This window comes from Microcebus murinus, chromosome 3, assembly GCF_040939455.1.
Source record: "Microcebus murinus isolate Inina chromosome 3, M.murinus_Inina_mat1.0, whole genome shotgun sequence".
NCBI classification, from domain to species: domain Eukaryota; kingdom Metazoa; phylum Chordata; class Mammalia; order Primates; family Cheirogaleidae; genus Microcebus; species Microcebus murinus.
This window is the reverse complement of record NC_134106.1, coordinates 73,234,123-73,250,499: the sequence shown is the minus strand read 5'-3', so window position 1 is coordinate 73,250,499 and position 16,377 is coordinate 73,234,123. Positions and strand designations below refer to the sequence as shown.

The 16,377-nt window shown below is 41.7% G+C and overlaps 2 gene segments (V, D, J or C); both read left to right on the top strand.

Annotated features, from left to right (window-relative positions):
• Window positions 1-242: 242 nt before the first annotated feature.
• LOC142870057 (immunoglobulin kappa variable 1-9-like) lies at window positions 243-846 on the top strand. The segment is given in 2 exon segments: window positions 243-368; window positions 494-846. Coding segments are annotated over 2 exon segments (402 nt in total).
• Window positions 847-11,347: 10,501 nt separating this feature from the next.
• LOC105878660 (immunoglobulin kappa variable 2D-29-like) lies at window positions 11,348-14,781 on the top strand. The segment is given in 2 exon segments: window positions 11,348-11,455; window positions 11,867-14,781. Coding segments are annotated over 2 exon segments (435 nt in total).
• Window positions 14,782-16,377: the final 1,596 nt, after the last annotated feature.

Here is a 16,377-nt window from a genome sequence, read left to right as displayed (position 1 = left end):
GACAGGCCAGGTCTGAGATGGACAGTTAGCAAGAAAAGCAAGTCATGAACCATGAAGAGAACAATCACTCTACTTGCTGGAGAGTAGACTGATTCTGTTCTGTGGTCCCCAGGGAGAACTATGTTTTCCGCAAGCAAATGTGTGCCACACTAGTTAGTCTTGGGAGACACTGGGCCTGTGCTGGGTTATTGAGATAAGTCTTCCTTGCAGCTGTGCAGATTTGCATGTTCCCAGAGCACAGGTCACTGTCTTGAAGACATACAAATAGGCTTGTCACACCCTGTGCAAGAATCAGTCCCAGTCAGGACACAGTGAAAACATGAGGGTCCCCACTCAGCTCCTGGGGCTCCTGCTGCTCTGGCTCCCAGGTAAGGAGGGAGAACACCAGGAATTTACTCAACCAGTGTGGTCAATGCCACCTGGTTCTTCAGGGAAGCCTTCTTAAAACTTGATTAATTGCGTGTATATTTGTTTTTTATCTTTCCAATCTCAGGTGCCAGATGTGACATCCAGATGACCCAGTCTCCATCCTCCCTGGCTGCATCTGTAGGAGACACAGTCACCATCACTTGCCGGGCCAGTCAGGGCATTAGCAAGTATTTATCCTGGTATCAACAGAAACAAGGGAAATCCCCTAAACGCCTGATCTATTATGCATCCACTTTGGATAGTGGGGTCCCATCGAGGTTCAGTGGCAGTGGGTCTGGGACAGATTACACTCTCACCATCAGCAGCCTGCAGCCTGAAGATTTCGCAACTTACTACTGTCTACAATATGCTAGTTACCCTCCCACAGTGTTACAAGCCCGAACAGAAACCCTCCCCCCCAGGGAAGCACACATGTGAGGCTGGGCTGCCCCAGCTGCTCCTCCTGCTGCCTCCATCTGCTGAGAGCATTTTTCAGAGGCAGCCACGTTCTGAACGTCACTGGGAGGTTTTCGTAAAAGGGAGCATGAGGCTCCTCTGCTCCCTAAGTCTCTTTCCTCTTCTTCAGCCCCAGCAGCACAGACATGGCAAAAACTGTCCTGATTTATGAAAGGACAGCTGATTACACCTGAGGAGTCCGGGTTACAGGACCAGTTGGAGTTAATACATCAAAGGAGAAGCTACTCTAGGTATTCCAAGTGGGGATATAAGGAATTAAAGTCTAAACTACAGTCTTTCAAAGGCCAGAGGATGTGATGTTGAGAGATGCAGATGCTAGAAATGATGGGGTTCCTTGGTGCTTCTCCAGAAGCCAGAGTGCATCTGCCTCTGAAGGGGCCTGACCACAGGGTCCTCAGACCTGTCTAGGAAGCTCAAGGTTGGGGATGGGGATGGTCTCAGATGGCTGCAGCACCTCACCAGGTGAGTCTGCAGTCCTTACCTCAGTCCATGAGTCTGCCTGCCGGAGCTAATGGATAGCATTGAATCATCTTCTAACTTCCAAATCTCTTTGGAGGATTCTTCATTGAGCAACTCTACAGGAAAACAGAGGGTAAAAAGAACTTCCAGGAAATGTACTTTTAGAAGTGATGGTGATGATGGTGAGTTAATGGCAGACATCCCAGTAGGGTCACTATTTCCCCAACTCTCAGAGTTATTCCATTTAGAGAATGGCCTCAGAATACATTTGAATGTGTTTCCAGATATTATCAGCAAGTTGGGATCCTAGCAAGAAAACTTCAAAGTCATAGAGTCAACAGAAAAATGAGGAAATGGCATGAAATATATACCTATCATCTGATAAATGAAAAATATTTCTTGACAAAAATAAAAACAACTCAACATGGATGAGAAAAGATCAGAAACACTTTCTTAAAAGTTATTAATCAGTCTACTTTCCAAGTATCAAGGCCATGAGAGACAAAGAAAAAATAAAGAATTGTCGCAGATCAGAGGAAATTAAGGAGACATGACAATTAAATGCAATATGGAATCCTGGAATTGATTCTGGAATTTAAAAAAGGCATCAGTAGAAAAAAACAGTAAAATCCATGCATGTACTTAATGCCATTGTGTCAATGCTAATTTTCTGGGTTTGATCATTATACAATGGTTACATAAGAAAGATGTAAGATGTTCAACATTAGGGAAAGGTGGAGGAAAATGATATTGGAACAAACTTTACTATTTTTGAAACTTTTTGCAAGTCTAAAATGATTTCAAAATTAATTAAAATATACAAATAAGAATAATTAAACACAAGACAAAAGTATATGCCCTTATTTTTAGTTATTTTTTTAGAGACAGAGTCTTGCTATGTAACCCAGGCTGGCCTCAAACTCCTGGGCTCAGGCAATCCTCCTGTGTTCCTGGGACTATAGGTGAATGCCAATGTACCCTGGATAGACCATAAGTTCTTAATGAGCAATTCCTCAGGTATCATTCCGTATTTCCTCCTTTTCTTTATTTGTGACTTTCATCTCTTAAAGTGATATTCATGCCTCCCATTATCTATAGTATATTGGCTTATTTGTTTAATCCTAGAGTGGACATAAGATGTTTTGAAAATTGCTAGAGGATACCTCTGAAAATAAGAAATTGAGAGGATAGAGTCCAGTATTTGTTTTGAGCTCTGTTTCTCTTTAACCTAAGGGTATGGACACCAGATTTTCTATTTAAAAGTTACTTATGCTAGCATACACCCCCATTCCCATTTAGTGTGGCCATTATGTTCAGTTAAATTCAATTTGGAAGGGACTTCTGGTTACAATATCTTGAAAAGTTTGTTGAATTCTCTCTGCAGAAACAAAAACAACTGAAATACAAAATGAAAAAATACAAAAACTAATGATTTCAGGGCTCTGGAAAGAACTAAAAACATAAAACAAATTGAGAATTGTTAATTCTTGAATATGTACTCGAGCTTTGGGTAAGAATGGGAAGAGTCTGAGACCTACTGCCTGGAACGTCTTCCTTCCACCAAAGCACAATCAGCAAGAACTAAAAATACTGCATAGCAACAGTATGAGGATGGCAGCAAAAACTAGCAACTTGCTGCCAAATTGGTTCTGCATGAGTTGGGGAAGGAAGTGGAGCCAGATCCTTCAGTGTTTCCAGCTAAATGTGGTGAACTCCACAGGAAATGAACAGAAGGATCCCACAGCTTTGCTCGTCCAAGGTGATGGTCCTGGTTGGGGCAAGTGGTTGACCAGCTGAAAGTTAATAGTGGATTTCTGGAAACTGTGGAGTCATAGAATTGCTGAGATAATCTCTGCACATATATTACAAGTGACAGAGACCCAAGAGGGACCAGCGGAAAGTATAGAGGGAGGTAAGAATTGCTGTAGTTTTCATGCACTTTCCAAACAACAGGCAGATGAATTGGTAGAAGTGTCATGAGCTTGTGATGTTTAAGCAAAACCCCCTGAATCATTGGTTACTACTAAGCTATGTAGTTAGAGGGGCAGTCCCTATATAGTCAAGCTGTAAGTTAACAATAAGAATAATAAAAAAGAGGAGATATCAGTAATCAAACATCAAATGGGAAATTGAATTCAGAAGTTATTTCATAGATATTCAAACACTATTTTCAAATCTTTTATCTATGATGAAAGACTAAGAAAAGGAAAATATGAAGAAATTATTTGACAAATAGGGACTTTCAGTAGAGAAGAAGTCATGAAAGAAAGACCTAATGAGAATTCAAAAAATGAAAAGTACAAGAACCCAACTGAGGAATTCATTTGATAGGTACTCAAACAGTTGACTATGGCAGAAGAATCAATGAACTGGACAATAGATGAATAGAAATTATTTGTTCTAAAGAAAAAAGATTAAAGCAAATGAACAAGGCCTCAGAGGTTTAGAGGTCAATGTGAAGAATACTAACAAATGTGTATGGAAGTCATGAAGGAAAGAAAAAAGAGAAGGGAGCTGAGAAAAATATTTGAAAATATAGCAACAAAAACTTTTCAAATGTAAGGAAATACATTACTGGATGGAACAAAGAAACTCAATGAAACACATTCCAGTGAAACACCAAAAATATTAAGTACATGCATTACAGTTAAAATGCTGAAATGCAATAACAAATGGAAAAATCTTCAAGAAAAAAACTCACTCTACACAGGAAAACAATAATAAAGACATTGACTAAGTGCTCATTTTGTCCAATGGAAACCAGAAGACAGTGCAATGACACAATTAGATGATGAAATGAAAATAAAAAAGTCAACCCAGAATTCTATATCCAGTGAAACTATACTTCAAAAATAAAGGCAAAGTAAAAACATACTTGATTTGATAAACACAAATCAAGAGAAATGATTACTTTCAGACATGCTCGCAAGAAATTTAAGAGGAAATTCTTCAGAATTACAGGAAATGACAACAGACAACAATGTGAACACATAGGAAAGAGAGAGGGCCTCAAAAACAGGCAAGAAACAAGAAAGAAACTAGAAACAACAACAAAATGTTTACTTTAACTTATATGACATTCAAGTTTAGGAAGAGACACACTTGTGACAGATGTCAGAAGGACAGTCACCTTTGTTGGGACAGGGGAGCAGTGACTGACAGGGAACGTGCATGATGGAAGCATCTGGGGATTCTGAAATGTTCTATAGATTCATTTGGATACTAAATATGCATAAAACATTAATTGTACATTTAATATATCTACTCTTTATGTGTTTTTAAAAAATAGAAAAGACCAAAACTAGTCTTAATTATACAGCAGGTTAAAAAAATAATTTGTTAAAAATTTATGGAAAATCAACCTCATAAAAGAAAAGAATAATGTACCAGGGAAAATGCTGAAGAACTATTATAAAAAGTGGAGGAAAGGGAAAGAAAACGTATAATACGTCCTTTCTCCTATTGGAGCTAAATAGATTTTTTCCTGTGTTAGTTTCCCTCCAACCACAGAGAACGTTTTCTGTTACTTTGCTCACAAGAGACGCCCCCACGCTCCTGTTGGCTCTTTCCACACTGCTGCACCCACCAGGGCATTTGCATACTGTCCCCTGGGGAGGACCTGCCCCTAGAAGTCTGAGATAAAAGCTCAAATCTAACATTGACTTGATCGATCAGGACTCCTCAGTCCAACTTCTCAAAATGAGGCTCCCTGCTCAGCTCCTGGGGCTGCTGGTGCTCTGGGTCCCTGGTAAGGACAGAAGGAGATGAGGAAGGAGGACGGGGTGGGAGAGTGAGCTGTGGGGCCCCACTGCCTGCCACGTTGCTCTGTGCATGTGTTAGATGTGCACGTCTTGTCCTCCAGTATGTGTCAAGTCAGGCTTAGATCTGAGAGAGTGAGGAAGGTTCCCGAAGGAGCAGGGACCTGTGCTCTGGTGAAGACTCTGACACAGAAAGAGGGGATTGTGCAGGGGACTTCTAGAGGTTCTCTCCAGACTTGAAAATCTCTGTTCTCTTTGAAATTGAATGTTTTTGGAGAATGAATGAAAGTCACACATATGAAGTATAACTTAGCCTGAAATAACAAAAGAAAATTGTGAAAACGTCTCCTACTGTGTGTACATAACCTTGCCCTTCTCTCTCATTATTTCAGGATCCAGTGGGGATATTGTGATGACCCAGACTCCACTGTCCCTGCCGGTCACCCCTGGAGAGTCGGCCTCCATCTCCTGCAGGTCTAGCCAGAGCCTCCTGCATAGCGATGGAAAGACCTATTTGCAATGGTTCCTGCAGAAGCCAGGCCAGTCTCCACAGCTCCTGATCTACTTGGGTTTCACCCGGGCCTCTGGGGTCCCAGACAGGTTCAGTGGCAGCGGGTCAGGCACAGACTTTACACTGAAGATTAGCAAGGTGGAGGCTGAGGATGTCAGGGTTTATTACTGCATGCAAACTATACAATTTCCTCCCACAGTGGTACAGCCCCAAACACAAACCTCTCTGCTGGGTGGCCCAGCTGCCCACCAGTGTTGATTGTCTGGTGAGCAGGTGCCATAGAGCACGTTGCAGGGAACCTCAAGGAGCATGCAGCAGGCCACTGATCTGGACCATGAGGGCTGTGGCTTCACCTCGGCAGGCACATAGAGTACCTGTCAGCTGTGACAGCCTTGGCCCTGCAGAACGTGTAGGAGAATGGAAGGGATTCAAGTGCCCTGTGAGAAACCAGACAGGACAGAAGAGACAGCTGAATGAAAGCTCATCCTAATCTTCCCTGCCTGCCCTACATTATTTATCAATTAAGTCTATTCAGTATAACACCTTTGACATGAAGTCTGACTGATAGAAATCCAAAACTAACACATTTTTTTTATTTTATTTTAGTTGAATAGTTACTGGTGTAAATGCACCTGGATTCATTTAGTGATATAGACTCTGTTCCTTCCCGTCCACCCACCTGCACACTTCCCCTGTCTTTATTTATTTATTTATTTATTTATTTATTTATTTATTTATATTTAGCACATGTCTCTCTAACAAAGGGGCAGGCACAGCATTATTTACTACTGTTTCAGGGAGTACCAAAGTAAAATTGTCCATATTCTTGGGTTTTGACTGCTCCATAGACTTTGTGAAATCTATTTAAAAGCAAAAGTAATGTGTCAAAGTTTTTGATTAGTCTCAGTCACAGCATATTGAAATGAAAGGAGAGATTTTTGAATTCCTTATCTGAATTGTAAAAATAAATAATCAAGTCTGGAAGAATTAGAAAACATATATTTATATGCCATATTCAAGAGAATTTTTGAAAATATAAGATAATATAAGGTAATTTTGTCTCCCAAGAATAAGAATGTTAGAATTGGGAGCAGCAGTGAAGGAGAACTGGAAGGACACGTGGCAGACAGCAGCTGTTGGTGCAACACCCAGCTCCGATGCTCACATTTGTCATTGAGGGAATGCTGGTGACGTTGGGGTTGAGCTACAAACCCTGATGGAATCTCATGCATATTCATTGGAAATACAGTGACAAATAGTTCCTGACTGGCCTTCAGGTTGTGCCCTGATGTCCCTGCAAGCTCGTGGGGAAGTCGTGCATCATGCAGGGATCTGAGGCCTTAGTGACTCACAGGTTAGCAAATGTCCTAGTGCATGCACTTTAGGTCATATGAAGCATTCCTAGTCATCCCAGCAGGGTAGAGATGAGCTTTCAAAATTGACTCTTTCCCCATATTATATCTGGATGTGACTGGAAAGAGAATGGTCATTCAGGAGAGACCTTGCATGAAAATAATTTAGAGGTTGACCAGGGTAGAGTTGGGGCTGGAAGATCATCAGGAGATGTAGGGACAGAAGCCCAGGGCCCACGTCTGAGACACACATGAAGGACATTCAGTGCAGCTTTATAGAAGGAAACCCACAGGAATGAGGGAGGCTTAACTCCACCTTTGTGGTCCAGCCCCAGCCACTGCTCCTGACCCAGACCTCAGCTAATGTCCCAAGGAGAAATACTGCCTGATGTTTTGGGTTCAGCCCTGGTCCAGTCTGCTAAGGTCGCTCCACGCACCTGCCAGACTCAGCTGGATTCTCCTCCCAGTAGAATCCTCTGCCTGGGCTGAGCCCAAATCGCCAACCACTCTCAAATCTGGCAAATTTCACTAAAAAGTACAATGACAGGAGAATATCAGCTCACCTACAAAGGGTATTTCCTCACTGAAATGTTAGGTCATCTGCTCTTTATTTCTTCTATAGTGCTCTCACGTCATCAGAAACATGACTCTTTAAATTTATTTCCTGTTCTCTTCTGCTTTTGTTAGGAAATTTTTTTTGTCTTCTAAGACCTACAGCATTATTACTGTATGTGAAAGTTATTTTTTTTACTTCAAATTAAGTGCAAACTAGTACAACCAATATGGAAAGTAATATTGAGATATCCCAAAGAATTAAAAGTAGTAATACCATTTGATCCAGCAATCCCAGTACTGGGAATCAGCCTAAAGAAAAAAAAGACATTGTATTATAAAGACAGTCTCCTAATTGAAGTATCACAAGAATGGAAAAACAAGTACCACATATACCCACCATCTATTTGGTACTAATTGATCAGCACTTATGTGCACATATGGAAATAACATTCATTGGGTGTCAGGAAGGCGGGCAGGGGAGGAGGAGATAGGTATATTCACACCTAGTAGGTGCAGTGAGCACTGTGTGGGGGTTGGGCATGTTTGTAGCTCTGACTCGGGGGATATATGTAACCTAAACATTTGTACCCCTGTTATATTCCAAAATAATAATAATAGTGAACCAAAAACATACACAGAATTATCCTTGCTATACCATTCAATGAAGACAAGATGAGTAAAACCCACATAGACCAGTTGATGGGAGATGTTCAAGTTAATCCACTTAGTTGAAATGCATCACAGAGAATTCTGGGGACTCCTCTTTTGGGCAGAGGTGTTCCTCAGTAATTCTAGAGATGGACCCATATGCTACCATTAACATTCAAGTACAAGGTTTTGTGTGCATATATGTTTACATTTTTCTTGGGTATTTATTAATGCCTAGTGGTAGAATTGCTGGATCATGTAATAACTCTTTGTTTAAACACTTGAACTGCTGGACTGTTTTCCAAATATGCTACACCATTTTCCATTTCTACTAGCAGAATAAATATTCTATTTTACTACCAACCCAGGAAATTAGAAGGACAAACCTCTCTGTCAGTGTGTGCTCAGAGGAGTTCAGGATGTAAGAAAATAAATCTAAGGTAGCTCTGAGGTGATCATTAAACACGTCTTAAAGTTTTCATGTTCTTACCAAACCTGGGAACATGTTTTTTTCCTCCCCGGTGGATACCAACTCACTACCAAGGTTGTTCAGAGGAAGTGATCACCACTTCTTTATTTCATTTTGTAGCTCACACTTTTCTTTCAGCAATGATTTTACACCTCTTCCTGCAGCCCATTCATCTAGCAGACCCTGTGGACATAGAGCAAATAACAGCCATGGAAACTACTAGTGTATTTACCTTAAAAATAGTTCCCTCTGTCACATAGTGTCTACAAGGCAGAGCATATATCTGGGAAAATGAATCTAAAGAAATTACAAGTTAGAAAGAAATGTGAGTGGGAGGGTCTGTCTAGTAAAAAATAAAAGGGAGTGAGGACCAGGTGAACAGCCTAGGTTCTGGTCATTGAGTGGCATCAGGAGGACAGGGATCAAGGTGTCCTCATCAAGGTGGGAGACAGGTCACCACTTGCAGGTCCTCCCCAAGACAGTGTCCATGGACTTATAGACGTGTAAGTCACACCCACATTTGCTCATATTCACAGCCAACCCCTGGCTCTAGAAACAGGATTGAGCTGATATATCTTCCCAGATCTTCAGGAACCTTGGACATGGTTTGTCAATGAGTAAGAGGACAATGGAAAACAATGGTGTTGGTTACATGTGTGCCTCATCTGTTCTCAGGAAATATTTTCCAGGTTGCACTGACATACTGTTTTTTTTTTAATACCTATGACTTCTTCAAATATTTTTCCTGTGCATATTTTTTTCCAAAAGCCCAAGTCAGACTAACTCAATCTATTCATGTCTGGCTGGGACTTTTCTGATTTTCCCTCTTAACCTGCTACCCTCTCCTAATGTTTTATATTTGACAACAATCAAAACATAATCCCATTGATTATTGAAATCATAAAAGGAAAACTTGGAAAGTATCCATTCTGAGAAATAAATACCAGGTCAATGTAGTAACCTATTCTTCAGCTGAGGCACCAGAATTTCTCATTCTAGGAAACCATGTCCCAACTGTGTGGATCTCAGCATGGCACCAACAGTATCTGAGCCTCCCAAGAAAGAAGTACTCAGTGAATTCTGTACATCTCCATTTGATTTCTGAAACATTCTAAATGATAGATAATGCTATCCATTTGTGCAAACAGTTGACTTCACAACAGCTGTGCAATGGTGGCACAACCATGCTTAATAAATCCCAGTGCTCTTTTCCTTTTTCCAGGATATCAACATTCCAATGGTAAATGCTCATGATAGACACATTCATTTCAGTGACCATCATTTATTTATTCAATGTTCTCTGTTTGGCAACAGATATTACATAGAAATAAATATTGGGGAAAAGATGTCAGAGACAGTGTCTCGGTTCATTTGTGCTGCTATAAATAAATAGCACAGACTGGGAAACTTATCAACAGTAAACACTTATTTCTCACAGGTCTAGAGTTCTGGATCTTGGAGGTCCAAGATCAAGACACCAGAAGATGCAGTGTCTAATGAGCTTGGCTCTCTGTGAGTTCAAGATGAAATTTTCTTTCTGTGTCCTCACATGTTGGAAGGAGGGAGGGCAAAAAGAGGCAAAGTGAGGGTTGTGTCCTCATGTTGCAGAAGAGGTGGAAGGAGCAGGCAGTGCTCTGGAGCCTTGTTCGTGAGGGCATTAATCTCACACATGGGGGCAGAGCCCTCCTGATTCGATCACTACCTAGAGGGCACTACATCTATTACCATCACCTTAGGGTTTAAGGCTCAACATGAATTTCAGAAGGACACAAACATTCAAACCATACCAGACAGTCATAGCGTATTGCTGACAAAGTCAGCATATAACCACATAGTAAGAGTGACCAAATAGCCTTGATTACCTTTCATAAAGATTTCTTATAAAAAGAGTTTCATTAGTCATATTCATTTATCATCACCAGAAATGATATGTTGACATAACATGTTATAACTTCTGACATCATGCACTAATGACACAACCCTTGCATAATATTCTTGAAAAAAATGAAAAATCTGAATCAAATCAATGAAAAACATCAAATAAGTGTGATTAGAGGGTCATTAGTCAAAATAACTGGACAGTATAACTCAAAAGTTTCAAAATATTGAAACACAAACAAAAACTAAACAACTGTCACAGACTGGAGGAAATGAAGGAAGCGTGAAAAATAAATGCAGTATGAAATCCTGGAATTTTACCAAAAACATAAAAAAATACATTAGTATAATTCTAAATGAAATTCAAATATGAATTATAAGTTGGTTAATAGTATAGGATTCATATTAATTTGAAAGTTATTTAAAGTGCTCACAGAAAAAATGTCAAAAAGGAATTTTATGTTAAGCAAAACTATCCTTCAGAAAGAAAACAGAAATATGCCATGACTAGCAGATACACCCTGAATATAATTCAAAAGGAAATCCTTCAGAATCATGGCATATTACCACAGACAGCAACCTGAATCATTCAGATAGAACAAAGGCCTCACAAATAAAAAAGAAACAAGAAAGAAACATTAAAATCCCTTATCCTACTTAGACAACATGGAATTTTTCTCTGTTACTTTCGCTCCAAACACAGGGGACATACGTGTCACTTTGCTCACAAGAGACACTCACACCAACCTGTTGTTCCCTTCCACTCCACTGCACACACCAGGGCATTTGCATACTGTCCCCTAGGGAGGACCTTCCCTTGTGAGTGTGAGATAAAAGCTCAGCCCCAACCTGGCCTAGACTGACCAGGACTCCTCAGTCCAACTGCTCAAAATGAGGCTCCTTGCTCAGCTTCTGGGGCTGCTGGTGCTCTGGGTCCCTGGTAAGGACAGAAGGAGAAGAGGAAGGAGGACGGGGTGGGAGAGTGAGCTGTGGGGCCCCACTGCCTGCCACGTGTGCTCTGTGCATGTGTTAGATGTGCACGTCTTGTCCTCCTGGATGGGTCATGTGAGATTTACATCTGAGAGACTGAGGAACATTCCAGAAAGAGCAAGGGCCTGACTGAGCTCTGGTGAAAACTTTGACACAAAAACAGGGGAACAATAGAAAGGAATTCTATTGGCTTCTTTGGGTTTTGAAAATCTCCATTCTTTTGTAAAACTGTATATTTGGGGAATATAATTCAAAACCTAGAGCAAACAAAAAATTTAGCCTAAACTAATTATCAAAAGCAAATTATGAAAGTGCCTCTAATGTTTATATGTAACCTTGCACTTCTCTCTTATTATTTCAGGATCCAGTGGTGATGTTGTGATGACCCAGACTCCCCTGTCCTTGCCTGTCACCCCTGGAGAGCCAGCCTCCATCTCCTGCAGGGCCAGTGAGAGCCTCCTGCACAGCGATGGAAAGACCTATTTGTATTGGTTCCTGCAGAAGCCAGGCCAACCTCCAAGGCGCCTGATTTATCAGGTTTCCAACCGGGACTCTGGGGTCTCAGACAGGTTCAGTGGCAGTGGGTCAGGGACAGATTTCACACTGAAAATCAGCAGGGTGGAGGCTGAGGATGTGGGAGTGTATTACTGCGGGCAAAGTACAAAGATTCATCACACAGTGATACAGCCCCGAACACAAACCTCCATGCTTGGGGTGGCCCAGCTGCCCAAATGTGTTGCCTGCTGACAGCTCAGCAGAATCTCTGGCTGTAGAAGAGGAAGGTGTTGGAGAACTCAGGGCAACACGTTGCATCTGAGGTCTCTGTTACATGAGGCCTTGTCTATGTGTCAGGCGAATCCATTTTTAGCCCTGTTATCGGCAACAGCCCTGGCATGGCGTAAGAAGCAGGAAAATGAATAGGATCCCAGCGCCTTCTGAGTAACTAGGCTTGACTGAAGGGAGAGGCAAGTGAAATCTCATCCTCATCCTCCTGCTTTGCCTGCATTTGTCAATAAGCCTCAATCAGCAGAATAGCCAGACAATTAATGCAGATTCATGGCACTATGTGTTGAATACATCTTGAGGTGTAGCAGTTTTATGCATACTTTTAAGAGGATAATATTTGTTAATATTCAGCAATTGGTACTTTCACACTTTCCCAAATTCCTTCTTCTCCTTTCACTTCTTACCACTACAATGATGGTGGTGAGAGAATTCTACACAAGCTGCCCACAGGAGCCGCTGGCTGAGGACAAGTAGTAGAAATCTTAGTTTTTAAGCCTCCAAATAGAATTTTGTAAATTCATGGTGGATGATTGAAGATTCTAATGCTAAAACTCTTTTATTTGGTTCAATTGCCTCTTGCTAATAGACAAAGGCAATTCTTGACATTTGAAAAGTTGGGTTTTAAAAAGAAACAAACAATCCCCCTAGAAGACATATTTTATAGAACTTACCTCAAATACCACTGAAATAACACAGAATAATGTGACTTTTTCTTTCTCAAAAGCTAAGAATTTTCAGACTGTGGACAGACTGCAGCTATGGGAGTATGATGTGAATATGGTAGAGGTCAAATATGGTCAAATCACTGGCACATCAGAAATGATTTTCTATTTTAACAAAATGGATTCCACAGTAAGTGCAATTAAACTTGTATTCTTCAGTTGAAATATTAAAAAAAAAGCAGAAAGTATGGTTTATAGCAAGAAGTTTTAAACACATACAGAGAATGACATATCTTGAATGTTTTTCTACACGTACATTCTCAAGTGGGGACACATCCAATCAAATATCTACTGATTTCACTCCCACAATCACCAGGAGACCAGAGGTAGTATAATTATAATTGTATTCTTAACCAAAAGTCCACAAACAAAGAAAAATATGGTTTATAGAAAAGAATTTGTAAAACAAAGAATAAAAAGTCTACAAAGTATATTCACAAGAGAGACAAATGTCTCAACAAAATTCCATTGATTATGCTCTTGCAGTCGCCCATGAGGATCCTGGGGACACTCACACACTCCTGTGAGAAGGACAGTGACAGGCTCTGCACAGTGTGACGGCCCCAGTCCCAAACCTCCCAGGAGGCTCAGCCTGTCGCTGTGGCAGGAGCAGCAGCTGTGCCCAGAGGACGAGTCCAAGCCAGGCTGGCGCAGGTGGAGACGGCTGCAGAGCCTTGGGGACGGGACACAGAGGCCTCATCAATGGACACCGGTTCCTCTTCTGTAACAGGGGACAGGGTCCTCTAGGACAGCGTCCCAGAGCCTCTTCCTCCTCCCCACTCAGGGCTCTCACATCCACAGACCCTCCAGGCAGTGGCTGCCTCGTCCTCCCTGGAGCAGCCACTCAGGTTCCCTGCTGCCCTCATGGCTGCTCAGTTGCTCAGTGATGCCACCGGGAGGGGACACTAGTGTGTTGTGATATCACCTGCTGCCACTGATGAGCTTCAGTGCCCTTCCTGCCTTTGCCAAGTTACCACCACTCTCACCAACCCTCAGGAGAAGGGAAAGCTGCCTGCACTGTATGATTTGGGTTTTGAGTAAGTTGAATCTCACCAGAGTCTCACATGATAATATTGTCTGACAATCCTACTTTGACTTTCCCTTTCTTTCAATTCTGGATCTAATAGAGTTTATTCTTTCACTCCCCACAGACTCTTAGTAGTTATGCACAATGTGAAGTCACTAGATTTGGGGGCTGGTTTATTATGTTTCTTTCTCTGTCTCAGGCCACATGGTGCTTTGTTAACCTAGCGGAGAGCAAAATACTTTTTTAGTATTAGAAATATTGTACATTGACTCTTTAGACAGCTGCACCTACCAGGAGATTTGCATGCTGTCCCCTAGGGAGGACCTTCCCCTGTATGTCTGAGACAAAGCTCGGCTCTAAACTTCCCTGGACTGACCAGGACTCCTCAGTCCAACTTCTCAAAATGAGGCTCCCTGCTCAGCTCCTGGGGCTGCTGGTGCTCTGGGTCCCTGGTAAGGACAGAAGGAGATGAGGAAGGAGGATGGTTGGGGAGACCTCTACGGCCCCACTGCCTCCCATGTGTGCTCTGTGCATGTGTTAGATGTACACCTTTTATCCTTGAGGGTGGGACATGTGAGTTTAGATCTGAGAGAGTGAGGACAGTTCCAAAGGAGGAATGACCTGTGCTTGGTGAAGACTCTGACACAGAGACAGGGGCATGGTATAGGAGAATTCTAGCAGCCTTTGTGTGCTTTGTAAACCTTAGTTCCTTTTGAAATGGGAGATTTCTGGTGTATGAATCAAAATCACACATATGAAAAATGATTTAGCCTGAAATAAATAATAAAATAAAAATTATGTAAATTGCTTTTAAGTTTTGTACATAACCTTGCACTTCTCTCTCATTATTTCAGGATCCAGTGAGGATACTGTGATGACCCAGACCCCACTGTCCCTGCCCGTCACCCCTGGAGAGCCGCCTCCGTCTCCTGCAGCGCTGGTCAGAGCCTCCTGCATAGCGATGGAAACACCTGTGTGAATTGAGACCTGCAGAAGCCAGGCTGGTCTCTATGGCTCTTGATCTGTTTGTTTTCCTTTCAGTTTCCTGGGTTCCTAGAGTGGTTGTGTGGCACCAGGTCAGGACAGATTTCATGCTCAAAATCAGAAGTATGGAGGCTGAAATGTTGGAGTTTATTACTGGCAGCAAGATCTGTAGTTTCCTAATAAAATGACACAGCCTGGAACACAAATCTCCTTTGATCAATAGTCCCAGCTGCCCTAATTTTTTCCTTCACTAGGGAGAACACAGAGTATATTCTCTGAATCTTCACAAGTGGAATATGTTGGAGACCTCAGGAGACTAGGTTGCAGCTGGACCTGCACCTTGGCTGCACCTCAGGCACCACGCGTCAGACCCCATCTGATGTGACAGCCTTAGAACAGCAGACCCTGCAGCAGGACGGAGTGGGCCCAAGTGCCCTCTGAGCAAGCAGAGATGGGGAGGGGAGAGCTGACTGGATCCTCTGACTTTAAAGCTCAATCCTCTCCCCTTTAGATACACTTGTCAGTTACATTTCCTCAGCAGAACAGCCACACAATTGAGGCCAATTTATGACAATTCAATGGTGTTACATTTTTTGGTATTGTTTAGGCTTAGCAGTTGCGAGTCAATATTCAGCATGATAGTGTTTGGTGATGTTAAGATACGGTCTGTGCCCCCTCCCCCCCCCCCCCCGGCCACTTTTGCTTGGCATTTGTTCTTAGTACACATTCTTCTTCAAGATCAGAGCAGGAACAGGATTTTATATGACTGTTTGGCGAGGGAGTAGCCAAGAAAATAGTGTCACCTTCTTGGTTTCCTTGTTAATAAATAGACTTTGTTAAGTTGAATAATTAGAACCAAAAGTCTTGGAACAATCATACTCATAACACATAAAAAGAAAAAAAAAGTTGTTTTTCTGAATTCCAATGCTGCGTTTTATTTATTTTTCTTTTTTTCTCTTTTCCAGCATATTATGGGAGTACAAATGTTGAGGTTACATATATTTCCCTTGCCCCTCTCGCCCCTTGACTCAAAGCTTCAAGCCTGTCCATCCCCCAGTTGGTGTGCATCACACTCATTATGTATGTATATACCCATCCCCTCCTACCCGACACCCGATAGATGTTTTTTCTATATGTCCACTTATGTGTTGCTCAGTTAATACCAATCTGCTAGTGAGTACATGTGGTGCTTATTTTTCCATTTTCGAGATACTTCACTTAATACAATGGGTTCCAGCTTTATCCAGGAATGTACAAGAGGTGCTATATCACCATTGTTTTGTATAGCTGAATAGTACTCCATGGTATACATATACCACATTATATGTATACCACAGTACATGCACTCATGTA